At 36.9% G+C, this 27,014-nt stretch overlaps 1 protein-coding gene across 12 annotated transcripts in view; it reads right to left on the reverse strand.

The window, feature by feature from the left end:
• The window catches only part of LRRC49 (leucine rich repeat containing 49), a 137,485-nt gene that overhangs the window by 85,617 nt on the left and 24,854 nt on the right, over positions 1 to 27,014 (reverse strand). For 6 of the 12 annotated variants that reach the window (XM_023654519.2, XM_001495228.6, XM_005602958.4 and 3 more), the window contains 2 exons: positions 26,839 to 26,982; positions 12,480 to 12,541 (listed from right to left, as the gene is read on the reverse strand). In XM_023654519.2, coding sequence (XP_023510287.1) covers positions 12,480 to 12,541; positions 26,839 to 26,982 — 206 coding nt within the window. Of the gene's footprint in view, positions 1 to 4,379; positions 4,892 to 12,479; positions 12,542 to 12,649; positions 12,774 to 26,838; positions 26,983 to 27,014 lie in introns of those variants that run through there. The other 6 variants (XM_070269274.1, XM_023654511.2, XM_070269281.1 and 3 more) reach the window with 3 other exon arrangements.

Below are 27,014 nucleotides of genomic sequence, written 5' to 3' on the forward strand. Positions count from 1 at the left end.
AAGGTTATGCCTTAGGTGTAGGGCTACTCTGTGTCGGGAAACAATCTGAAGATGTTCATGTTTCTGCATGGTAAGGGCTGCATGGTCTGAGCAAAGAAAATCACACCTGGGTTAAAGGGTGATTGTATAGATAGAGACCTCTGGAATAATACAGAAATTTAACTCCCAGAGCAAAGGGTTTACATTTCAAAGGATAATAAAACCTGGAGCCATTTGTTTTCATTCCAAAGGGTAACTGACCAAGGAAGCCTTCCGCTTCTCTTTCTTTCTCTCTTTCTCCTTCTCTAGAGGCAAAGAGGTCCAGCTGTGCAAGCAGCTCCTATGTAAGCTCCAAGATTTATAATTTGAGGTTCCTCTCATGTGCTAGAAACCCCCTACCCTGTACACGTAGGTGACATCTGCCCTCATCACATAACCCCATGGAGGAAAATGGAGCACAGGAAATCAACACAAGATATCCTGCAGGCAAATAATCAGTCTGCCTCTGATCCAGAAATCTTGTGTTTACCATCAGGATAAAATAAATAAAGATATAAACATGTATTACTCTAATGTTTACTGTCAGGATAAAATAAACATAGATATAAAAACTTACTACTCCAGTTGTAGATAAGCTTACTTTAGATCTGCCCTAAAAAAGCCTAAAAACAAGTCTCAACAGGATCAACCTGATTCTCCAGTAGATTAACTACCTTACGGAACAAAACTCAACAATCTTTAAATTAAGACCACAAAACCCAGATTCTCAACAAAAATAACATCCACAATGCTCAGAATGCAATAAAAAATTTCCAGACAACTGAGGAAGCAAGAAAATGCAATAAATATCAAAGAGGAAAAAAAAGTCACTAGAAACAGTCCCAGAGCTGAAACAAATATTGGAATTAGTAGACAAGGACTTTAAAATAGCCACATATATACAAGTATAAATGTATATATATATATAAAACATATTGGTCTCAATTTATCATACCTATTTATTTCTAAACCTAGAAACAGCCACCCAATATAATGTGTGTGTGTGTGTATATACATATATATGAAAATCAGGTAGATATTTTTGCTCACATAGAGGATTATCTTATCTTTGCATCAGATGATTTAGAAACCACCTCAAGCAAAGTGTCAGTTTTTCTCCGAGAAGCAATTTTGAATCTAACTCAAATGTTCAAAAAGTACTCCACTGAAATCTTAAATCGTTGAAGAGAGCCTTTGGGCTGGAATATCCTGTGAAAGGTGTTACTAATAACCCAACTCTACCATAAAATAATCTATATTTGGCTTCCTTGTGTTATTTACTTTTTAGCAGTTTATATCCCAAGGGAGAGCCATGATAAATTAGCTGCAAACTGAATTCTCAGATAACTAAATAAGATAACATATTGAATAGGGCTGTTAAGAATTATCTATGAATATTGAAAAAATCAGCTTTAGGGGCTGGCCCCGTGGCCGAGTGGTTAAGTTTGCGCGCTCCGCTGCAGGCGGCCCGGTGTTTCGTTGGTTCGAATCCTGGGCGCGGACATGGCACTGCTCATCAGACCACTCTGGGGCAGCGTCCCACATGCCACAACTAGAAGAACCCACAACGAAGAATATACAACTATGTACCGGGGGACTTTGGGGAGAAAAAGGAAATAATAAAATCTTAAAAAAAAAAAAAAAAGTGCACACAAAAAAAAAATCAGCTTTAAACTTTGGCTTTATTTATTCATTAATTAAAACAATAATAATTACATGCCTACTATGTGCAAAATGTGACAGACACGATGATAAGTTAAACATGGCCTAAGAGGACATACACAACAACAGATATTATAGTACTCTAGGAGGTACTGCAGAGGTAGTAGAAACAGGAAATCACTCTCCTTGTTGGGGGTTTAGATGGAATCATAAAGGACGAACAAAAGTTCCTCCAGTAGATCAACCTTGAAGGTTAGCAGGTAGAAGTACACATTTGGGGTTTTGGCATGGTCGATTTTGAGCTTATTTTTTCCTGAAATTAAGTGACCAGTTTGTTCAATTTGTTCAATATCTGTTCATTTACCTTTGTTTTAAATGTTGACGTTCACTCTATTTGGGATTTTTATTGTAAACTACTTCAAACTCCTTTTGGAAGTATTTTGTATAATACAAGTAGAAGGAATAGCACTAGAGGAAGCTACTTATATACCTTAAGTTTATTTCTAAATGCATTTTGGAGTTAATCTATTTATATCTTAAGTTTGTTTCAGAATATACTTTGGAATTTCCTTGCATTTGTAGAACACAACAAAAAGGACATCATAAAACACATTGGTCTCAATTTATCATACTTGTTTGTTTCTGAACCTAGAAACAACCACCCAATATAACATTTAATCATGAATAATTTTAAGATTCAAAATTCCCCTTAGTAACATGCACCAAAAATTTTCCTGCAACTTCTAGACCCTACACATTAGCAAAACCCAAAAGGGCCTTGGAAACAGCAATGCTTTTAAAAATGTTAATTCACTGCTACGAACAGCCATCAGTCTCTCAACTATGTATGTGTGAACCCGGACTGAGACTAGGTGTGCAAACAGCATGCTCACAGGGCCTTAGCTTAATTTTAGTTCAAGAATCCTTTTTTTAGAAAAACTAACACACATACGCAAATAAATTACCTTTATACTAATGAAAATGAAATCTTATGATTACAATAAAAGTATCTAGAAAACTTCCTGTGAAATTCCTTCACAATGTTATAAATAAAGTCCATGTCCATTTGTATGTAATTTTCTTTTTTAAAGATTGGCACCTGAGCTAACAACTGTTGCCAATCTTTTGGGGTTTTTTTTAACTGCTTTTTCTCCCCAAACCACCCCCTCCCCCCAAGCACATAGTTGTATATTTCAGGTGTGGGTCCTTCTAGTTGTGGCATGTGGGATGCCACCTCAACATGGCCTGATGAGCAGTGCCATGTCCACACCCAGGATCCGAATCGGTGAAACCACCTGGGCTGACAAAGCGGAGCACGTGAACCTAACCACTCAGCCACGGGGCCGGCCCCTGTATGTATTTTTATACTTACAGAATTGATGCTTTAAATGACTATAGATGCTGACAGAAAGAAAGAGGATAATAAAAAAAAAAAAAAGAGGCATGTAATAATAATAAAAAGTAACTGCTGTCCAATAGATTTTTTTCTGCCTTTCTCTCCTTCAAAGTAAAGCAAAAGGAATAAAACAAACCCGACAGAGAATCCCCGGTTTCCCCGCTGCCTGGTACCTTTGCCCCCATTTCTCTCTTTTTTACTGTCTACCACATCCTGCCCTATAAACTTTGACTCTTCAATAAACTACAAAGTTTGCAAAAATAGTCCTCAGAAAATACCGTTCTGATGGTTATTGAGCCCTTCAGCAAGAGGCATAAAGAAAGGAACAACCCCCCATTGCTAGGGAAGGTTAAAGTCAAAAACTTCTGCCTATGGTAGAACCACAAGCTCACATGCTCAGCTTTCTAATATCCTATAAAATCTCTGACCCTACTTCAGTCAGAGAGTCACCAAGTTTTCAGTGCTCTCTGACAATACCTCTGAATGAAGCCTTTAACTTCTATTCCTGTCACTTAAATCATTCTCTCTTGGCAGTAAACTCTATATGCAATTTAGTAAATTAGAAAATATAAAGTAAATGTAGTCCATTCATTTTAAAATGCTAGCTTAAAGCAAAAAATTTGTAGAATTTATAACTGTACAGAATACTATAAAGGTACACAAGGCATATAAAGAAGTTGGTTTCTATTGCTTACTTAACTGCAGAACATCAATAGGATAATCTTACAATTTCAAAATTATACTGTGTAAACAGCACTAATGCTGGTTCCCTTAAATCAGAAGAAAATCTCCAATGTCTTTGATAATATTGCCACTTGACAAGAGTACGTGGTATAATGGTGTTAATATTCCATCTATATAGTCAGTAATCTGTCTAGCATGAAATCAACAAACACTTAAAACTAACAGAAATAAAAAGTCATTTTGACTGCAACACAAAAATAAAAGTCAGAGAAAAATCAACTAAACTGTGTAATCCTTAGCTTAGTAGAAAAATTCAAACAAGACTTTCTATTAGAATGCAAAGTATTACAAATAGCACAGTCATCTAACAAACTGAATGTCCTAAAAACAAGGAATAAAAGAATCAGTCCACTTTAAACATTTTTATGTTTTACAATATTTTTAAATAATTTCTACTTTTGATCTATAAAAAGAAAAGTCACCTATAATAATATTAAAATAAGGATACAACGGAAAATTACATAAAAATTACTTAGTAAAAATTTTATGTTTTAAGTAAAATAAGTTTAGATCCAATAGTTATGTCAACTCTGAGCACGATAAAACAAATTTAACTTACCTCAAAGTCTGTTTTTCTGAAGTGGGAGAACAAATCTGTCAGTAGTTGTGGACATTTCACCTATTTCTTTCTGAACGAATTCAAAAGCTGGAGCTCGGCTTGCCCATCAGATGCTAGGTAACTATGCCCTAGCACGCTGTGGGAGTTTTGCTCAGGGCTAAGAAATAAAAGAGCAATGGATGGAAAAGAAGCCCCTATTTTTAGAACGCATTTTTGTAGGTCCTCTTTAGATGAGGTGCATAACATTTAGGAAAATGCAATTAAATGTTTATCTGAAGGTGAATCATATGTCAGCCATTAGGCAAACACCTCAAGAGGAGTTAAGTAGCTAAATGGGTACCGATAATGAAATTTTCTCAACAAATATGTAGTCATTTCTTAAATTGAAAATTTTTCTCAGTAGGTGGTCAGAAAAGATCTCTCAATAGTTGATGTCTTCTGCTTTATTCAATTAGTAAGAAGGTTCACACATTACTGGTTGTTAACTTGAGCCACAGAGGAAAAAACTGAAAGCATTCTACCAGTTTGCTGGATACTAGAACTAAGGAAAATTAATTTCCTTCAAGCCAAAATGACATAATGACACGTCCAATCCTGGAAAGTACAAGAGTAAAGCCCTATACCTCAACTGTAGGAACACTTTACGTAACCACCTGAGTTCATGACAAATACCGGTACATTCTGAAGGTCAGTGAAGTAATTTCCTCCTTAAAATATCAACCAGTACTAAAAGAGACCACTGCAGGGGAGTGTGAGTCTCTCTGCTTTTCCTAAATAGAAACAGGTTCTTCTCTGAATATATAATTCATACAGGGTAACTTACCATGTTATAGCTTGAGAAAAATGCAAAGAGAATGACTTCCTGATAAAGGTAAAATTATGAACCACTTTCAGTAAAATTTTGAAAGTAGGCAGGAGGATATAATGAAGGAAAAGTCACAGCCCAAAGCCTGCAGTTCAGTGACCTTTAGGGATACTGTAATTACTAAAAGAGGTCAATAGACAACGTGTAGCAGCATTCTTTCCTCAAAAAAGAAAATGGAAACCTAGCTTAAAATTTTAAATGACATCATAAAATAAGAAAGCAGAGTCCAAATAGCATGCCTCATTAAGGGAAGGAAGGAGATATGAGAGGTCCACGCTGGCAAAGAGGAATATTTTATCCCTGACATTGTTTAGGATTTCCAGCGTAAGGTGATAATAAAAGGCAAAATTATTTTTAGTCAGTTTTATTATTGTTTTTAAATGCTTTACTGATACCACAGCTCTTTACTGCCTATACCCTGGGGCAGACCACTCCCACCACCCTACCCTTGATATACCACTGTCCAACAGGAAGTCTCAGTTTCTATAGATTTTTCTCACATCTAGAAGTTCTGGGCAAGATCCTTGCTGAAAAATCAATAGATTGACCTGGAAGTCAGAAACCACTACCAAGAGAACTTCCATCTCTTAAGCCTTTAAACCTTACATGTCTGGGTATTAAACATGGTCCAAATGACTTAGCAATGACCTGACAGAGGACCCACCAAAACAAGTTCTTAGACCGCACAGAAAAATCTTTCTGTTTGAGGGACTAAATTCTCCTTGAAAAATTTTTTCATACAATAGTAGTATTTTTACTGAGAGCATATACACGCTAGGTGCCGGAGAGACCACAGTGAGCAAAGTAAACACATTCCTCTGCCTTTGTCAAGTTTACAGTCCAGCGGGGAGAACAATTTAAAACAAAAGCACAAGAAACTACGACCACTGCAATAACAGTGGAAATACAGGAAGCTATGAAAGCATGTATCAAGACCCCACAGTATTTTTCAAACCTCTTTTAACCCAATCCATAGTGAGAAATATATATTTACACTGTAACCCAGTTCCCACATACCTATAGTAAAATGATACACACACACTCACAAATGCATGCATAGATACATCCATACACAGTTAGAACTGGAAAATTTTCGTGAAACAATATTTGCCCTTACAACACGTGACAAACTCTGATATTTTCTATTCTATTTTTATTTTCCTGGTCTTGAACCACTAAATTGATTTTAGGATCCCTGTATGGGTTTAACTCAAAGTCTGAGAAAACACATACCATGGTATTTTCAAGTCAGCTGCATCATTTGCTAGAGATACAAATTCCTGAGCCCCAGGTAAAACTACTGAATTAGAATTCATGGAAAATGGGTCCCAGAAAGCTGCATTTTAGCAGACTCTCCAGATGATTCCTAGGCATATTCAAGCTTGAGAACCCTTGGTGTCATTTAATCTGAGATCTAAAGGATGCTCAGGAGTTATTCAGACAAAGAGGATAGAAAAATGCTACTGTGAGAAGTCATGGTAGATACAAAGATTGAGTGGGCAAGGGCGAGCATGAGATGTTTAAGGAAGTTCAGTGGAACATGAGTCTAGGGCACTGTGGGAAGGCAATGAGGATGGAGAGGCAAGCATGGCTCTTTCTGGAAACTCCCTCTTCTAGTCTGTTCTACACCACCTCAAGAATAATAGATGAGTATTCAGCCTTAAAAAGGGAAGAAATTTTTACACATGCTACAACATGGATGAACTTTGAGGACATTACACCAAGTGAAATGAGTCAGTCACAGAAAGAAAAATACTGTATGATTCCATTTATCTGAGGTACTTAGAACAGTCAAATTCATTGAGACAGACAAGAATGGTAGTGGCAAGGGGCTTGGGGGAGGGAGGAATGTGGACTTGTAGTTTAATGGGTATAGAGTTTCAGTTTTGCAAGATGAAAAGAGTTCTGGAGAGACAGCACAGCACGGTGAATATATTTAACTCTGCTACACTATATACTTAAAAATAGTTAAGATGGAACATTTATGTGTATTTTACCACAATTAAAAAAAAAAGAAGCCAACAGTCCTGGGCTGGTATCTGACCTTGACCAGTACAGATCTTCCTCGACTTATGATGGGGTTACATCCTGATAAACCTACCATAAGTTGAAAATATCATGTTGAAAATGCATTTAATACACCTAACCTAGTGAACATTATAGCTTAGCCTAGCTTACCTTAAACGTGCTCAGAACACTTACATTTGCCTACAGTTGGGCAAAATGATCTAACACAAAGCCTATTTTATAATAAAGTGTTGAATATCTCATGTAGTTTATTGGATACTGTACTGAAAGTGACGAACAGAATGGTTGTATGGGGACAGAATGGCTGTAAGCATATCAGTTGTTTACCCTGGTGCTCGCATGGCTGACTGGGAGCAGCAGCTCGCTGCCATTACCCAGCATCATGAGAGAGAATCGTATCAGATATTACTAGCCAAATTCAAAGTATGGTTTCTACTGAATGTGTATTGCTTTTGCACCATCCTAAAGTCAAAAAATCCTAAGTTGAACCATTGTAAGTCAAGGAGCATGTGTATTTGACTACTTTCCCAATGATACTGAATTCCTCTCAGTTCTCAAAGCGATAGCAACCATTCCCTTTTAGGCAATCAAGGCACTAGAAGTATAAACTCTTCTTCCTTTCTGTTCCTAAAAAAAAAAAATCCTTGTAAAAACTTTCTATGTTGGAGAGTTAAAGAAGAGGGAAACTGGAGAGAAGAATCAATTGTAACTTAACCTTGTAATAAATAGCAGAACTCTGCAACTGTCTCAGTGTAGAAGAGATGAAACTGATGAAACACCCCAGTTTTTGGTTACAGATCATAAACTACCTCCTGAGGGTAGCACATATTTATTCTTGACAAATATTTTTGTTTACAAAGCTTTTCCTTGTGAAAGGAAATTTTACATAAAACAGTAATCTCTAAGTTAGCAAATACTCTCATTTGGGGATTCCATAACTCAGTGGTTCCCAAATCTAGCATCAAGTTGTACATAATAATCCTCTGAGAAGCCTTAAAAAAATACAGATCCCTGGCCCCATCCCAAATCTACTGAAGAAGACCACCCAGCAGTGAACCAGGGACTATGCATTTTCAAAGCTTCCAAGGATATTTTTTTTGTAGGCATTCAATAAATATTTGTTTAATGAATTGCTGAATGCATTAGTTATGCTACATGTTAGGCACTATGGATTATTATAGAGGAGAACAAGACATAATTTTTCCCCTCAAAGAGCCCACCATTCGATGGCATGGCTGGTGGGCAGGGCAGGTAAGCAGACGGGCATTGTGAGAATAACTAATTTTAGAGAGCACTCATTACGTCCCAAGTGCTGCTTAACTCTCTTCATGAATTCTATCAGTTAATCTTTATCAAAGCTTCCAAGGACATTTTTATGTGTAGCCTATTTGGGGAAATCACTCAACGGAAGGACAGTTATGGGAACGGCTGCCTGAGCACACGCTCTTTCCTCTCTTCACCCTCTCAAAATCTCTTTGAATGACTGAACATAAGAGTACAAAAATATCCCTAGCAGTAGTAGAAAGCCAGGGGGAGTTCTATCAGGAGACCAAAACACTAAGGAATTTCTGGAAGATACAAAGCAGATGGAATCAGTAAAACTGCAAATTGCTGAAGAGTCTGACATGAACGGATCATTACATTGTAAGTAAGTATTGCCGGCAGAACCACAGAATGTTGCCTAGATCAGAGGCAGCAAGTGTTGACAGCAGATGTGGCTCGGTTGCCCAGCAATTATTGAAGGTTTGGTAACAATTTGCCAGCGTCTCACTCTCAGAGCGGCTGACTCCTGAACTGTCCCTAGGTCGAAAACAATGAGAGAAGAAGGGCAGTGCTCTGGGTAAGTTCTGGCAGCCAAGATGAAAAAGGAGCTCCTGTTCCTAGAGGCAAGTTTCTTGTGCACATCCTAAAGGAAAGTCCAAACAGGTGGACATCCTCCTCGCTCCCTACCCTACATCCTCTGCAGACAGAGATCCTGTACTCATAATTCGCATTCATAGTGACTTTTTAAATTTATCTCGAGGAAACAAATCCACCTAGACGCTCATAAATATGAACTGCCACTCACAAATCATAGAAATAAGGAAACAAAGAAAGAGCATTTTTGTTTCTTTGTTTTGTTTAGAGAATATAGGTATTAACTTCAAGAGGGAAAAGTAATTTCTAGAAATCAAAAAAACTTCATCTCATTCATAAAATAAGAATAAGCCATTAGAAAAAAATACAATCAGACTACTTAGAAATTAAGATCATGAGAGCCAAGAAAAACAACCAAATCAACCAGATGAATAGTACCTCGGAAGAAGAGGTGAATAACGGAATGAACACGTCTGAAGAACGAATCAGATATAACTGATCCCCTTGATTAAGCACAGTACATTTCTCTCAGGGTGATCATCATAAAGCGTACTTTGGCAGGCCCCTCCAGCATTCTGTGAGCTGGAGGAGGGCCCAGGGTTAGTTTGGGGGAAAGGGGAGGGGGAGGGCAAAGATCTCACTGCACGTCCCCAGAGGGTGGACCTAGAGAGTCCACGCTGAGCCCTCTGCATCAGCTCTGCTCAGGTTGTGCCTCTACCTGGAATGACCAAGTATCCTTCACATACGAAGGCCTACTCTCCACTTAGAGCTCAGCTCACATACCATCTCCCTCTGGAAAGGCTTTCTTCACTTCCCTTCCCCAGGATGACTTACATTTTCTAATATTCTGGCATTTCACCACAACTAAGTTTAACTCGCTGTATTATCATTACTTATTTGTGTCTCTGTCTTCTTCATGCTCTGAGGGATATTTAACCAGAAGCACTGGTTCTATTCAGATACGCAGCCGTGCTTATGTGTCATTCATTCTCTAAATATATCTTGCATGCTTACTGGTAGAACTAAATGCACTGTTCTAGTATCTGCAGGAAAACATACAAAAAGAGTTCTGTCCACAAAGCTCACCATTAAATATAGGTACCTCTTCATCTCATGTTGGAATTCTATGAATTGAATAGAGTGCCATCACATTTTGGAACTTTCTGAATTTCCACCAGGTACCTAATAGTTTATGCAAATGGACCTCTAAGAATCCAAGAACTTGGTCAAAACTTAGGAAGCCCTAGTGCATAACAGTCAATACATTTTTGCCTCCCCCAAAAGGATATACAGTTGGATATTTTCATTTGCTGAATCCTATCTGAGAGTTTTCTAGGGGGAGTCCTAAAGGGTACTGACTTCCAGCTTTACACTGCTGTTTCTGCACTTCTTGACCTCTGTTACTTCTAGGTCACTAAACTGTAAAACCAGGCAACTCTATTATGCCAGGACCATAGCAGGGCACTCGGGGCCTGAAAAGATACTATAGTTATCACTACAGGTATCTGATAGCTCAGCCATCTGAGACATGTGTGTCTTCAGTCAAGTTCGCAGAAACATTTTCCGCTCTCTCCAATGCTCCCCACCTCAGACCTAATATATTCTCTACACCATCTCCTGGACCACAAGCATCAAGAGAAAGAAAGCAGAAAATGTATTTAGCCTCAAAAGCAGACCAGCTGGAAGCACAAGAGGAAGGCAAAGGGCTAAGCCTATGTAGAAACACAGAGACAGCAATTAGTACGAAAATGAAAGCCCTGAGGTTGTTGACTCACACATCTCAATTTTTTGAGAAATCATGCTCTTTAGAGAAAGTTATAAATATTAATCTCATTAATCCTATCTTTATTTGGTTGGGTGGGTGAAACTCTTTTCCAGGTTGTGAAGAAAATTCCCTACACAGAAGCAATTATAAACAATTCCTTGCAGAGGCAGGAGTTCAGAAATCCAGGTACCCTGGGAATCTGGGAACATCATAACCCCTATACACTCAAATTTATGTCTGTCTTTAAATGACTCCTCATAAACAAGACAGGAAGAGAAAGTACTGAGGTCCACGATAGGCTGAGGGAATCTAAGGGTTTTCAGCACCTAAACAGCTAACACTGTGAGACACGAGAAACAACATATTGTGAGAAAGAGAAACTATCTTCTCAAAACAGTTGCTAATGGTTTTTAGGAAGAAATTCCCTAAAGAATATTGAGTGACCCTTCCACTGTCATTGAAAAGAAATCCTACCTCCCCAACAAGATAGAGAAGCAGCTGGAACAGCATTCAACATAAACTGAAAAGAATGTGAAAAGTCTTTCAGAAAACTTTAATATTTTTTTCACAGAAGAGAAAAGACTAAGTGTATTTTCTTTGAAATAATGCCGATATGCAAAGCTTACCACCTGGATTTAATCTCCAACTTTTAGAGATATAGTACAGGGATACAGGGCTAACACTTAAGTCTGATGGAGGAGGAAAAGATGCAAACAGAAAATGCACAAAAAGTAAACTGGCTTTTAATAAACAAAAGCGCAGGCCTGGAGCTCAGGAAGAGATGTGCTCTAGACTCTTTTATACTTAATTCTTACACTGTTATAAAAGTAGGTTCAAAGAACAGCCTTGAAGTGAAACTGAAGAACTGAGGGGTAGTTATAAAGTCTAGTTCAAATTAAGTGGCCGGGGGAAGGAGGAGAAGCAAAGAATTAAGGAACGAGTAGAGGTCCTTTTGCATTGAAAAGTCTGACTGCTTGTCTCAGCTCCAGTTCTGAAATCTTCCAGGTTGACACTGAATGAGAGCATTACAATATAAAGGAGGATATACTTCAAATCTTTGAAAAATAAAATTCATTTATTTATATATTCTATATACAGTCTCTTAGCAGCATTAATTCTAAGTAGGGATCCCAGGTTACAAGTTATAATCTAATTACCAAGTGGCTCAATGACAAATGTAGCCTGCTATATCAAAATTGCTTAGTACCTCTACAGATTGTAGATGATAATTTATGAAGAAATTCTAATTTAACTGATTAGTGCAGTAAGTGTCACACAAAGGACAGCAAAACATATGTTGACATTTCCACATACACATGTTTTACTAAAGAGCAATTAAACAATAGTATAATTAAACAAAAAGCACATACTATACAAATTTCATAATTTTAGCATTAGAGGCACTAATACACACCAGAGCTCTGTTGTTCCACAAAGAACTCTGTCATAGATGGCCCTATCATTTTCCAATTTAAAATCTTACATATCAACAAAATTCTCCAAGGTACTTATAATCTTAACTTAAAGCACTAGAACCCACACCATCAAGTTATTAATAAACGACAAGTTGGGAGTTTCCACTTACGTAGATATATTGTTGAAGCTGAGAAACAGACGTTGGAGGCAGGGCAAATTATCCACATCTCTCTAGAAGGAAACAGAAAGCAAAAATTTAATCAGCTGTAAGAAAAAAAATATTGTACATGTCTTCTTGCTCAGCCGTTGAAATATATAGTCATTTCTATTTACTGCAACCTTGCTAGCCTACTGATTTCTACTGGACATTGAGCTCCATTTTTCTCCACTGCAGATTAAATGGGAGGGTTTCACTGCATCGGCAGAACGAGCTGCACCACTGGCAAGGTAAAGAGCTCTGAAGAGAGCAGGAAGAGAGGCTGCTGCCAGCCTCTTTAAGCCTGCTTTTGGGAAAGAAGCCAAAATGCTACTTCAGCACTTCAACGGTAGCACAAATACAGTATGATCAAACATTTGTTAAAAATCACTTTTAAAAGGAAGCTGTTCAAATGCTTTAAACTGTAAATTTATGCAATTAGCTTTCCAAGCAGAACTGATAACTTTCACAGCTAGTTACCTCACTATTCTCAAACCCTTGGAAATATACCACTCGGTGTTCAATGAACCAATACACTGACAATTCCCCCATAAAAATGAAAGCAGATCACAGAGTCACTGAAGGGCACCTAAGGGCAATTTCCAATCTAAGCAAGAATCAGAGGTTCTTACAACTGGAAATGTACCCTGTTGTTTAGGTATAGCAACGCAAAGCAAGCCACTGCTGTTTAAATACAGCTACCCTTAGCAAATATTGAAACATTTTGGCCCAAATGATTAAAAAAAAAATCACAAAATAAATACATACAAAGCTACCTAATTTCATCAAGGGAAAAGACAAATCTTCCGGAAAGTATGACATATACTGAAGTAACAGAATCTGAAAAGGAAGTGAAGTAATTACCTAGTCTCCAACCTCATTATTCTAATGAGAAAAAGTAAACAGTTAAGGTTGTTGCAGGCGCAGGGTGGGAGTGGGGTGGGAGGGTGCCCCAGGGTTACCTACTGTCCTAGGGGCAGAGACAGGACAAGATTCTAGTTATCCTGACTTTCAGTGTTCTGCCCGTTAAAATACTGCACACTGGTACTACTCACATAAAATGTTTTTCGTTTTTAAGGGCAATATCATTTACAATAACTCCCAGTTATATGAGTTTGAACAATGCTAATACAAGTATATACATTTTATATATTATTGTCACCAAATATTTAAACCTAAATCAAAACTTGTACTACTGTTTCCACAAGTCATCATTTTCTTCCACCCTTTTCTTCCTCCCTTTTAAAAATACCACATCCAAGACCCCTGAAAGAATTTAGGATGTGCAGTAAAATTACAAACAAACCCAGCTATTCCAAAAACGGTTCATTTATTTATTTTTAAAAGCTTGTTATACAAAGAAAATATAAAAGTGATAAAACTGTGTCAGAGTCACTTCTCATTGGTTTTTGAGAGGGCACAGGAGAAATGAATCTGGCTTAGGACATTCTCGTATGTAGCTTCCCTTGTGTACCATTCTCCAGGCTTCTCTCAACCCCTTAGATCCTAAACACTGTAAAACGAATACAATTGCCAATGATCAAAACACTGGCTATGTATATCATTCATTTGGCATTACCACTATCAGGCTTACCCCTGAAAAACCTGTTCCACAGATGTGAGTTAGTGATATTTAAGTTTTTCAACCATGGTCAAGGAATAACTCTGCAGAAAACAGGAAGGCAGCCAAATTCCCCTCAGGGAGTATTAGGCTCTATATGTTGGCAAACTTTTTGAATCATTTCTACCAGCTGCCTCTCTCTGATATTCCCAGAAATGAGAGGGAAGTGGGGTGGAGGAGGAGTGACGGACAAGTGGTAGAGCTCATTTTATTCCAGGGCCCTATTTTCCAAAGGAAATGGTAGCTCGCTTCCTATCTGGTCTCTAGAAATAAGAAGTCACAGCCAAATCGAAAGCCCTCTCTGTACTCTTGGGGACTCTCTTCTCCCACATTCCTCCTGGAATCTACTTGAGATATTTCTGGACACAAGCATTGTCTGCTGACATCCAACTGGGAGAAACTGAGAAGCGGTAGCCTGGATCTCCATTGAATCAAGGCATTTTAAAAAAAATTGTCCCTTTGAATTCCAGCCTGCCACCTTCAGAGACTACAGAAACCTTTCAAGACATAATTTTTTTGCTATTAAAACATAAACTCACATTACATCAGGCTATAATTTGTGAGAAAAGGTTTTTTAAAGTTTGTCTTATTAAATTATAACGTTTTGTATTTATCTTCATTTATGTAACAAAATTTTACCAGAAGTCTTTATCAAATTTTCAAAATCATAAACTGTCATTATCTGGCAGAGCCATAAAAAGATATTCACAACAAACTGAAAAAATAAAAATCAGAATTCAACTACATATGTTCCTATTACCACTTTAGTAGACACCCTTTCCAGAACTTTAAAAAGCAAAATAATTACCCACAATCATTTTTGTTCCAAAATTCATTTCTATAAGAAAATCATAAATTTTCTTTAATTCTTCTAGCAATTCTGAGATATACTTTGTAATGAAGTTCTGGCATTACAATAAACAAAAGAAAAACATATTTATCATATCATTTATCTATGCATGAGTTATTTACAGAAAAACAAAGACTTATTGAAAGCTACTAGAAGATGGCTCCTCTAACATGAAAGAGTAAACCAAAGATGGAGATATGTAAGATCCAGGAAGTAGATTCACCGTCAGAGGGAGGCAACAACAAATCCAAGAATAACAGCTCCATAGCAGGCCTGAGAGCAACCAGTCTATGTGAGAGACAGAGGACAGAGGCTCTAGAAAGGGCATCTCCAAGTGCAGGAAATGAAACAGATAGATTACCTGACATCTTTGCCCATATGAAGAGAAATTTTACAGTTCTGTTGGGGAGTTTGGACATTAATTAATGGTAAATTGAACCTTCAATTAATGGGGGGAAATGAGACAGTCATTAATGCCAGAAAAGAAAAGTTGAATACCATGGTCCAATATTCACTTTGAAAAGCTCATCTTGCTATGCCAGACAATCCTAATCTACGATCTCATAAATTCATCCATCTGAATCAAGCCTCTGCACTGAAAGACCCACCTTAAACCAGACCCCAAAGAAATCTCAAAAATAAATATCCTTCCTTTTCCCTCAAAGACATTACTAAGACTATGTCAAGGCAGTGTGTTCTTCTTGCCAGTAATAATCTCAGCTTTTTTTAATCAGCTGGTGGTATTTTGGGGGAGCTAGCATTTGATAATCTGCTTATCCAAAAAGTACAATATAATTATTTTATAATGATGGGGAAAGGAGAATTGGGGGTTTAAGGGTAATGTAAGAAAGCTAAAGCCTCAGAGCTTTGAGAAAAAGTCAGCACATTTATTTCACTGTCAAGCGTTAAACCCTCCCGACGAGACTTCTCCTGAAGTAACTGTTTCACAGGCAGAGAAACCACTGCAAAGAAGCATTAATGTTAACATATCTAAGATGAGAAAAAAAGATGAAAGAAATTATTTACATATAGGAGAATATTTATAGCTCATCTGTTAGTAATCTGCTCATAGTCTCAAATTAATTATATTTAGCAAAACACAATTCTGAGAATCACATTTAAAACATTTTGTGAAGTAAGATTGAAAACCATTTTATCTATTTTTAAATGTAATTCTTTAAAAATAGGGAAATAAAATTACTCACTACAAGAGTATTGAGAGGATTATAATTCTTTTTCAAAAGAATACTGACTTGCCATTTGGGAAACATGCTGTCCTACTCTGTTCAGATACAGTTTTACATATTCCTAAACTTCACAAAAGAATGAAATGAGTCAGCAACCTGACCATGTGTGAAACATCTACCACTGGAGCTATTTTTAGAGCAGCCTCCTGCAGAGGAATAAGGCAGAAGAAGTGAAGAGGCAGAGGCTTTGGCATGCATCAAGCAGGACAAAGATGACGAGAATAAAATCATAGCTACTCCCATTGTCAGCTGTGCTGTCATATAAAAAAGTCAGAGTAAAAATATAGAAGGGTAATTATTTTAATTTTGAGAACTAGAAACAGATTTATTAACAAAGTATTGAGTAATTTTGAAAAAAACAAAGAAAAAAGTACTCCTTTTTATAAAAAGCTTTATTAAATTAATTCCAAAATAACTACTTGCTATAGTCATCACTTTGTGACACAGACATGTATTAAATGAGGAATAGCATGTGTAAGCCATCATATCAACAACTCTAGTTGGACATTTAAATGTCAATGAAAAAAGGTCCTTATCTGGCTTTGTTACCCAAAGGCATTAATATGCATATCTGCTTTTTATATTTGCTCACTACCCATTACATGGAAACAGCTATCAGTCACTAGCTGCAAGCTACTCTTCCAGTCTGATTTTCTTCCACATACTGTTACAATCCTCCACAAAAAAGAAAATAAAAGGGAACTAAAGACCACACTACTAAGCAAGCACTAATACTCTAACTACAGAGATTTCCAGTCTTTACAATCTAGGTTAGCTAGATTTAAATGCCATCAGGAAAAAAGAGAATAAGCGTCAATTTCATAATCATAGGCCTTTCCTCACCTGAATCTGCAGTTCAAATTTACACTGCATGCATGATCTAACAAGATTCCTCAGAAAAAATGATCTTTGGCATTCATGCCCCTAACACTCCTGGTAAAATTCTCTGGAAAGACACAAACTGAACGCAGGTTTTACAGCATTATAACTATCCCAAACTACTAACCATTGAAGAAAAGAATAGCATGAGCAAGAGTCAGCAGAAACTTCAGGTAGCAAATGTAGAACTGCCAAAAAATTAAGAAAATACAATAATTTGATAAAGACTATGGAATAGCTATGCTTAAAATTATTAGAGGAATAAAAGAAACCAAAACATAAGAAAAAAATACAATAGTATAAAGAAAGAAACCTGGGCATTTATGAAAAAAAATCCATGCAGAACTTCTAGAAGCAAAAAATTATGGTCATTATTAAAAACTCAATGGATGGCCTGAAAATGAGATTAAACAAAACTAAGGAGTGAGTTAGTGAACTGGAAGATGGCAATAAAGAAGTAAAAAGAATGCAGAAATATAGCAGAGAGAAATAAGAATGATGAAATTTTAAGAAACAAAGGCTAGAACAAGAAGGTCCATACTATACCTAGTAGGTGTTTAAGGAGTAGAAAGAGAAGAAATGGGAGGAGGCAATGTTTGAAAATATAAAGACTCAGAATGTTCCCATAATTAATAAAAGATATGAGCCTGCAGATTCAGGAAACATAAATATTAGGTATGCTAATAAAATTACCATATTTAATCAAATCTGATACCATCTTACAATTATTTTATGCAACACTTGGTTAAAATAAACTTATGATTAACCAACAATAAAATAATCTATCACTTAGAATTTTTATTTCATTATTACCAAAAGAGCTCTTTTAGATTTACTTAACCATATTTTTTTTACCAAATATCATTCTTATGCATACATACAAAGTAAATTAAATAAAATAAATTTATCAAATAAGTGAATTCTCAAAATATCTCCACTTACTGTAAAGCTAGAGTAGTTCAACAGCACAGTTTGGCATAATGGTAGACAAATAGATGGAACAGAATAGAAGATTCACAAAAAGATTCATTTGATTATTACTCAATTTCAACAAAGACCTCAATTCAGTTCAATAGGGAAAGCAAGGTCTTTTCAATAAAAGGTGATGGAGCAAATAAATATCCCTATGTGGGAAAAATGAACCATGACCCCTACCTTCCACCATACCCAAAATTTAATTAAAGATGGATCACAGACCTAAAATGAAAGGAAATCTATACGTCTTCTGGAAGCAAACAGAGAACATATTCGTGATATTGGGATAGGCAAAGATTTCTTGGATAGGACAAAAAAGGCACGAAGGATAAAAGAAAACAATTGATAAACTATACTTTACTAAAATGTAAAGCTCCTACATATCAAAAACATTGTTAAGGAAGCAAAAAGGCAAGCTATACAGGAAATATACATCAAACAAAGGACCTGAATCTAGAATAAAGATATACTACAACTCAATGATAAAAAGATAAACAACCCAATTTTTCTTAAACTGGCAAGAGACTGAACTGATACTTCACAAAACGATACGTCAGAATGACCAGTAAGCACTTGAAAAGATGCTCTATATAATTAGTCATCAAGGAGCTACAAATTAAAATCACAATGAGAATACCATAGAGTCACTGAAATTATAGACTGTCAATGCCAAATGCTGGCAAAGACATGGAGCAATTAGAACTCTCATTTATTGCTAGTGGTAGTGTAAAGTGGTATAATCATTTTGTAAAACTGTTTGGCAGTTTCTAATAAACTTAGATAGCTACCTACCTTATGGCTCAATAATGACACTCCTATGTACTTACCTAAGAGAAATAAGAGCATGTCTGCCAAAATAAACATATCAATAAAAGACTACAAGAATAGTCATAGCAGTTTTATTTGTAAGAGTCAAAAACTGGAAATAATCACAATGCCTGTGAACAGAAGAATGAAAAGGCAAACTGTATTATATTTACACAATGGATACAATGCAGCAATTAAAAAGAATACACATTATAAAAAAACATTATCCAAAAGATACAATGTTTTTTCATTCTTCTGTTCAGAGGCATTCATAAGTAGAAGATAAAAACAACAACAAACAAACACATAGCAACAGAGATTGGACTGGTGATTACCAGAGGGGAAGTGGGGTGGGAGGGGGACGAAAGTGGTGATTAGGCACGTGTGTGTGTGTGTGTGTGTGTGTGTGTGTGTGGTGATGGATTGTAATGAGTCTTTCGGTGGTGAACATGTTGTAATCTACACAGAAATTAGAGAAATTGAAATATATAATGATGTAAACCTGAAATTTATATAATGTTATAAACTACCGTTACAACAATAAAAAAGAATTAAAAAAAAAAGAAAAACCACCGATACATACAACAAAATGGATGAATACCAAAACATTATGTTTAGTACACACAAAAAACATACTTTATATATATATATCCTTTATAAAAAGTTCAATAACAGGCAAAATTAATCCATGGGGATAGAAGTTGGAAAACCTCTGGGGCGGGGAAAGGCATTGACTGGAAAGGGGCACAAGGAACTTTCTGGAGTGATAGAAATGTTTTCTGTCTTGATCTGGGTGGTAGCCAAATGAAAGTACACTTGCATTAAAAAAAGTTATTAAACTGTACAGTTAAGATTTTTGCAATGTACTGTATCTAAATTGTACCTCAATAAAGTTTGGAGGAAAAGTCTTCACATTTAGAGTTCAGCTTTTGAAGCATTCCTTAACTAATAATGTCTATGCTTTTCACACAGTATTGTCTTCTGTGCCATCAAGAACATTGGTGATGGGGCATAGTGGTTAAGTTCGCACACTCCACTTCAGCAGCCTGGAGTTGGCGGGCTCGGATTCTGGGTGTGGACCTACACACGACTCATCAAGCCATGCTATGGAGGCATCCCACATACAAAATGGAGGAAGATTGGCACAGATGTTAGGTCAGGGCCAATCTTCCTCACACACACACAAAAGACCATTGGTGAAGCAGTATGCCCTAAAAATGTGCTTTAAGATTGCTGTCTATGGGGCCTGCGCTGTGGCTGAGCGGAAGTTTGCCTGCTCTGCTTTGGTGGCCGGGGCTCACCAGTCCAGATCCAGGGCATGGACCTACACATGGCTCATCAAGCCATGCTGTGGCGGCATCCCACATAGAAGAACTAGAATGACCTACAATTAGGATATACAACGATGTACTGGGGCTTTGGGGAGGGGAAAAAAAAAGAGAGAGGATGGAGGAGTGCAGAGTAGATTAGAAAATAAAAGGGGACTGGCCTGGTGGCATAGTGATTAAGTTCACATGCTCTGCTTTGGCAGCCCTAGGTTCAAGGTTTGGATCCTGGGTGCAGACCTAGCAGCACTCGTCAAGCCATGCCATGGCAGCAGCCCACATAAAATAGAGGAAGATTGGCATAGATGTTAGCTCAGCAACAATCTTCCTCAAGCAAAAAGAGGAAGACTGGCAACAGATGTTAGCTCAGGACCGATCTTACACATACACACACAAAAGGTTGTTGTCTACAGGATTTTCTTCCGAGCTACTGACACCCTTTCTGATGTTTTGATATTGTTAAGATAAAGAAACACTAGTGCTATGGTCTGAATGTCTGTGTCTGCCCCAAATCCCTATGTTGAAATCCTAACCCCCATCACGGTATTAGAGGTAGGGCCTTTGGGAGGTGCTTAAGTCATGAGGGTAGAGCCCTGATGAATGGCATTAGTGCCCTTATAAAGAGACTCCCCAGAGAGCTCTAGCCCCTTCCACCATGTGAGGACACAGTGAAAGGGCACCAGCTATGGACTAGGAAGAGGGCCCTCACAGAATGCAACCATGCTGGCACCTTGATCTTGACTTACCAGACTCCAGAGCAGTGACAAATTTCTGTCGTTTATAAGCTACCCAGTCTGTGGTATTTTGTTATGGCAGCCCAAATGGACTAAGACACCAGCATGGATTATTCACACAGCTTCTTGACACTTTGACATTTCTTTCACTCACTCCAAGGAGTTTGCTGAACGTCTCCTGCCTTCAGCTGCATTGCTTGGCATGTGATAGGCAACCTCTCTGAAGCTATCTTAGTAACAAAATGTAACACAGCTTCATCTATACATGGTTGTCTTCCTTTTAAAGTATTTGATTGTTAATAAGCAAAAAATGTGGAATTGCAGTCATTCCTCCAATGAAAAATATATTTCACTAATACTAAAAGTAGGTCTTTGCTGTTTGATTTCCATGCCTTCGTGAATAATGTTTCATTTCAAAGTCAAATCATGGTGTAATCTTTTAAAATACATTTTGAACACTGATTAAATTCAAAACATGTAGTACCAACAATTGAAATGACTACAGTATAAACAGTTAGTTAGAGCCAAGTTCACATATATTCAGGCAATGAAATTGCTGTAGCCTGTCCAACAGTGATTTTAGATGTCATAGATGTAAGACACGTCCAGACTTCAGAGTTGTTTGAAATATGGAAAAATGTGTCTCAATTGGTGAAATATGGTAGTTCCACATCATATACACACCTTAGTATGGGAGAAAAAGAACTGTCAACCAAGTCAAACATCAGTAATGAATAAAAGCAAAACAAACACATTATTAGACAAATTGAGACAGCTTCCTACCACGAGAGGCATCTTAAAGGAACTTTTTCTAAGTTATATCTTTTGGGAGTGGTGAACCCAAACAAGCATGTGGGTGAATCCAAATAAGCATCAAGTGAAAACAACAGCAACTAAAATATCTAATTTGTGGAACAGAAAGACAAAAAGAAAATACTAGACAACAAAAACGTGTAAAATTGGAGGGGCTTACTGGATTAAATGTTTTCAAGGTCCTTATTTGAGAAGAGGGTAGAGATGTACACTAACTCTATAATTTAAGTCAAGCATGTATTTTAAAATGTTAAAGAGTACCCATTAAAGTGAATAAGAAAGAGCAGAGAAAATAAGGCACAAGAAAAAAAAGTACAGGAAAAGCAAGACAAATAGAAAGCATGAAATAACATCAAAGTGATAAATCTAAATATGTCAGTAATCACAATTAGTACAATAGAATAAAGTTTCTGGTTGAAAGATTCTCAGATTGTAAGTGAAAAGAGGAATTGTGCATTCTTTATAAGAAAAAGGTTGATAAAGAATACTTAATATGATTCACTGAGAAGCACTCAGCATCACTTGTGGTGATATTCCTGCCAAAAGTGCACAAGCTGAATCTAATCATGAGGAAACATCATTAGATAAGCCCAAATTGAGGGACAGTATACAAAATAATAAACCAATACTATTCCAAAATGTCAATGTCATAAAATAAAAGGAAAGATTCAGGTACTCTTCCAGATTAAAGAAGACTAGCGAGACAGAAGAACTGAATGCAAAGCATGATCTTGAATTTTCTTTTGCAATAAGGGACACTATTGAGAAGACTGGGAAAATCTGAATGGGATCTATAGATTAGATAAATAGCATCATATCAATGTTAATTTCCTAGTTTTGATCATTGTAATTTGGTTATATAAGAGAATTCCTTGTTTTTAGGAAATACACACTGAAGTATGTGGAGATAAAAGGGCATCAGGTCTGCAACTTACTCTTAAACAGTTCAGGAAAAAAAAAAACATATATATACATAGAGAGAGAGAGACTGGTAGACATAAAGTGAAGGGAAAAGAGAGAATGACTTTGAGAGGCTAAATCAATGTACTAAAATGTTATCATTTAAGTAATCTGGGAGGAGGGTACTGGGAATTCTTTATACTATTATTGCAACATTTTCTGAAATTATGTCAAAATTAAAAATTACAAAAAGGTTGGGGCCGGCCCGGTGGTGCAACAGTTAAGTGCACACATTCCACTTCAGCAGCCTGGGGTTCAGCGGTTCAGCTCCCGGGTGTGGACATGGCACCGTTTCACAAGCCATGCTGTGGCAGGCATCCCACATACAAAGTAGAGGAAGATGGGCACGGATGTGAGCTCAGGGCCAGTCTTCCTTAGCAAAAAGAGGAGTATTGGCAGCAGAGGTTAGCTCAGGGCTAATCTTCCTCAAAAAAAAAAAAAAAAAATCACAAAAAAGTTAAGGAATAAAAAAGATATACCAGGGAGCTGGCCCCGTGGCCCAGTGGTTAAGTTCGCACACTCCAAGTTGGCTGCCCAGGGTTTCACCGGTTCAGATCCTGGGCACGGACTCAGCATCACTCATTAAGCCATGCTGAGGTGGCGTCCCACATAGCAGAACTAGAAAGACCTACAACTGGAATATACAACTATGTACTGGGGAGCTTTGGGGAGAAGAAGGAAAAAAAAGAGGAAGATTAGCAACAGATGTTAGCTCAGGACCAATCTTTAAAGAAAAAAGATATACTAGGGGAAAAAAAACAAAAGAAAGCTGATCTTAACATTAGACTAAATAAATAACAACAAAAAATGGAAAATGCCATGATTGTCCATAAATAAAAGAATATTTAATTACAATCATACAAGGGAATAATACATAATTAAAATTAGTGATCTAGAGCTACAAGTATCAACATAGATAAATCTCAGCATAATGTTGATAAAAGCAACTTACAGAAGATATGTACAATATGATACCATTTACAGAATATTTAAAAGGATGTAAGAAAATTATTTCATATTGTTTAGGGATACATACATATATGGGAAAAGGAAACAGACACGCATAGGACTAAACACCAAATTCAGAATTGTGGTAACCTCTGCGAAGGAGGGAGGGAATGTGATGGGGGAGGGTTACACAAGAGGCTTCACCCGTATTTGAAAGACAACAGGAAAATTGAAAGGTTTTTATTTGTTAAGTTGATTGGTGGATATACAAATGTTGGTAACATTATTTCCTCATCTTTTAAGAGTGTCTGAAATGTTTAGTAATTTTTAACAGGGAAATATATAAACTAAAAAGATATCTGGTTTGAAATTTACAAAATTTCCAAGAAAAAGATTGGTGAATTTAACTACAACAAACAAACAGTAACTTTTCTACATCAAAAACATCAGAGAAGGTTTCTAATAAGATGATGAAGTAGGTAAGGTATTTGTTTCATCTCCTTCCCAAGATTCAATGGGTGAAGCAGAAAAAAAAAACACAAAATGAGTAAATCCACGAAAATGCTAAAAACAAGAGTTATCATTAACAGACTGGCATTTTTGGTGAATTTCAGGAAGTTGGAAAACAGGATCTTGTTGGAGATAACTCTGAACAGAGAAAACTGCAGCTTAAAACTAGCAGGAGAGACGCTGCGCTGCAAAGGCAGCAGTTCTGTCTGACAGAATGCCATCTCACTCCATGCTCAGGGTTAACACGTACAAAGAGCAGGCGTGGACTGCGGCTAACTGTGGGCAATCAAGCAGATGTGTAATTAAATGTCTGTCTACTCAACAGCTATTCCTGGAACACCAACAAACCCATCCTACTCCCAGCCCACTCCCACCCCTGCCATGCACACACAGACCAGCTGGCTGAAGAAACCCCCAGCTGGAGCCTCAGGATCTGCTCTCTAAACAAAATAGAGCATCTGTCAAAGAAGGATGGAGAGTGCGGGTGTTTTATCTATGGAGATAATTAATAACTGGCCACAGTAGAACCAGAGGGGAAAAAGGAATGGCAGTATTACCTGGCACAAAAGCTACTGAAGCCCTTCTACTCCCAAAAGTAAAGTCTTTCCCATTTTGGCAACTACAGAGCGAGCCTGCCTTTTCCCTTCCACTTACTCTAAAGGGAAGTCTGCCAATGTGTGGGATTTAAAAACTTACACAAAGCTAGTCATCATTCCAGGGAGAGACCTTATGGTTAAAAAAACCTATTCAACTGCACAAGAGACCCAGCCACTACTTAACATGGTCCTTCATTTAAGGATTACCAGCCATTGAGGAAAATCAAAACCATGGAAGAAAAAAAAAGGAAAAAGAAAGAGTGTGATAACTGACCCTGGAGAAAAGAAAAGATGATGAAAAAAAAAGAATCTTCAAATTTAAAAGTCTCTTGGCTCTTTTAAGAAAAGGATGCTTTGAAAAAGAAACAAACAAGAGTTGAGTAAAGTTTCTTATTTATCCTTAAATGTATACTCACAATTTCCTGTAAATTAATATACATGATACTTATCATTATCATGATAATGATAATCATATATGTATAATACTTATCACTAAATCTTTTTAGCTTTTAGAAATTAATGCAATTTCTTCTTCCATAAAATGTTTATTACTGCCTAAACGATACCAGTAATGATTAGACATAATACTCAATGGGAAATTCAGTAAGCAACTTCTTCTATATGCATTTTGAATTTTCCAAATGAAAGACAAAATATAGACAGGGATATGCTAGAGCCTATAAATTTCTGTACCCTACCCTACCAAAGCTTTTTGGATTCTCACTATACCCAAATCTTAAGGTCAGGTTAAGTCCAGCCTGAGCAGTTCCTAGAGACTCAGCAATGAAACAGATTAACTCAGTCTGGATGTCTTCTAAAATAAACAAGCCATTTGCAGTATTTAAATCCAATCTGGGGATGGCATGATAAAATTTAGAGGTTCTGGAATAAATCCATGTCTTGGCGAAGGTTCTGAAATTATCTCAACCTCCTAAAAAATATGAGCACTACTTGGCCCAGATTTTCTGGGAAAACTTCAAAATGAAACCAGCCTGTACAATGAGGCCTAGATATAACGCATCATCTGTCCCCCAACCTTTTCAAGGGTACCACTTACAGTTATACTTAATTATTTACTAAGGAACTCAAAGTCTTGAAAAAGTTCGGAGTTATATTGTGCCTTTAAAAGTGCTTAAATGATATCCAGAGAGAACCTAATGAAGTTTTTTATTGCATATAAACAAAGGAAACTTGTTAAAAGAACAAATAACATTCTTACAAATCATTAGAAGTCGTCCTTGCCTGTATCATATCACACAGCTAAAAGTTGTATTTCTAGTGCTCTTCACATATGCACAAGTCAAAATACCTGAGCACCAAGCTGTTACTTAGTTGCTGAACTTGAGCATAACTATAAATCTAATGAAGTTTATCTTCAGAGTTCTAGAGTTGCCTTTCTGTGGTTTTGCCCCCACAATGCTAACTCTTATCCTCCTGCTCACATGCCAGTTCTCTACCATCTTTAAGTCTTTTTTCAGAGTCAACAAGCAAAAAGGACCCTACAGATAATCTAGCCCAAATGCCCTTATTTTAGTGAACAGTAAACTGAGGCTTAAGAGTTAAAGTGATCTAGCGAAGGTCACACAGCTCATGAAAGATGAAGCTGAGACCAGAACTAGGCCTCTGAAGCCCTATGCAATGCTCTTTCTGCTAAACCAAGTTGCCTCTTTAAAAACTGCAAGGGATATGATATTTATGCATGTTTTCACAGTGCTCAAGCTCTCCTCTCTGTGCCTTTCTCCTCTTGGTGCAACAATTAATCAACTTTCAGTCACCAATAACCTTCTTTCTTATTAAAACACCCAGGACAAAACAGGAAAGGATTCAGTGTTCATTTACACTAGCTGATTCATTTACTCATACTTCTATACTCTTTCTAATGGAAAACATGTTAACACTTCCCAAATCAAAATATTATAAAGCTTAATAATTATATCCACAATTTAAATTCAGAAAAAACTAAATTACCTTTGATTCTTACTTTGCATAAAGCAATGCTATAACATTTATTTCATTTCCTTAAAAGAAAAGCCAGGGATCACATATTGATTCTACTTTAATACTCACCACAAAAGTGATTTGATTATGTCTCAGGTTAAGTTCAGTTAGTGAGTCCAGCCCATTAAGATTATCAACATGACTTAAAAGGTTTCTGGCAAGATTTAAAACTCTCAAGTCACACAAATGACTGACATTTTCGATTTTAGAAATCTGTTAAAAAATGAGGAAGGGATGATTAGCAG

This window comes from Equus caballus, chromosome 1 (assembly GCF_041296265.1).
Source record: "Equus caballus isolate H_3958 breed thoroughbred chromosome 1, TB-T2T, whole genome shotgun sequence".
Taxonomy (NCBI): domain Eukaryota; kingdom Metazoa; phylum Chordata; class Mammalia; order Perissodactyla; family Equidae; genus Equus; species Equus caballus.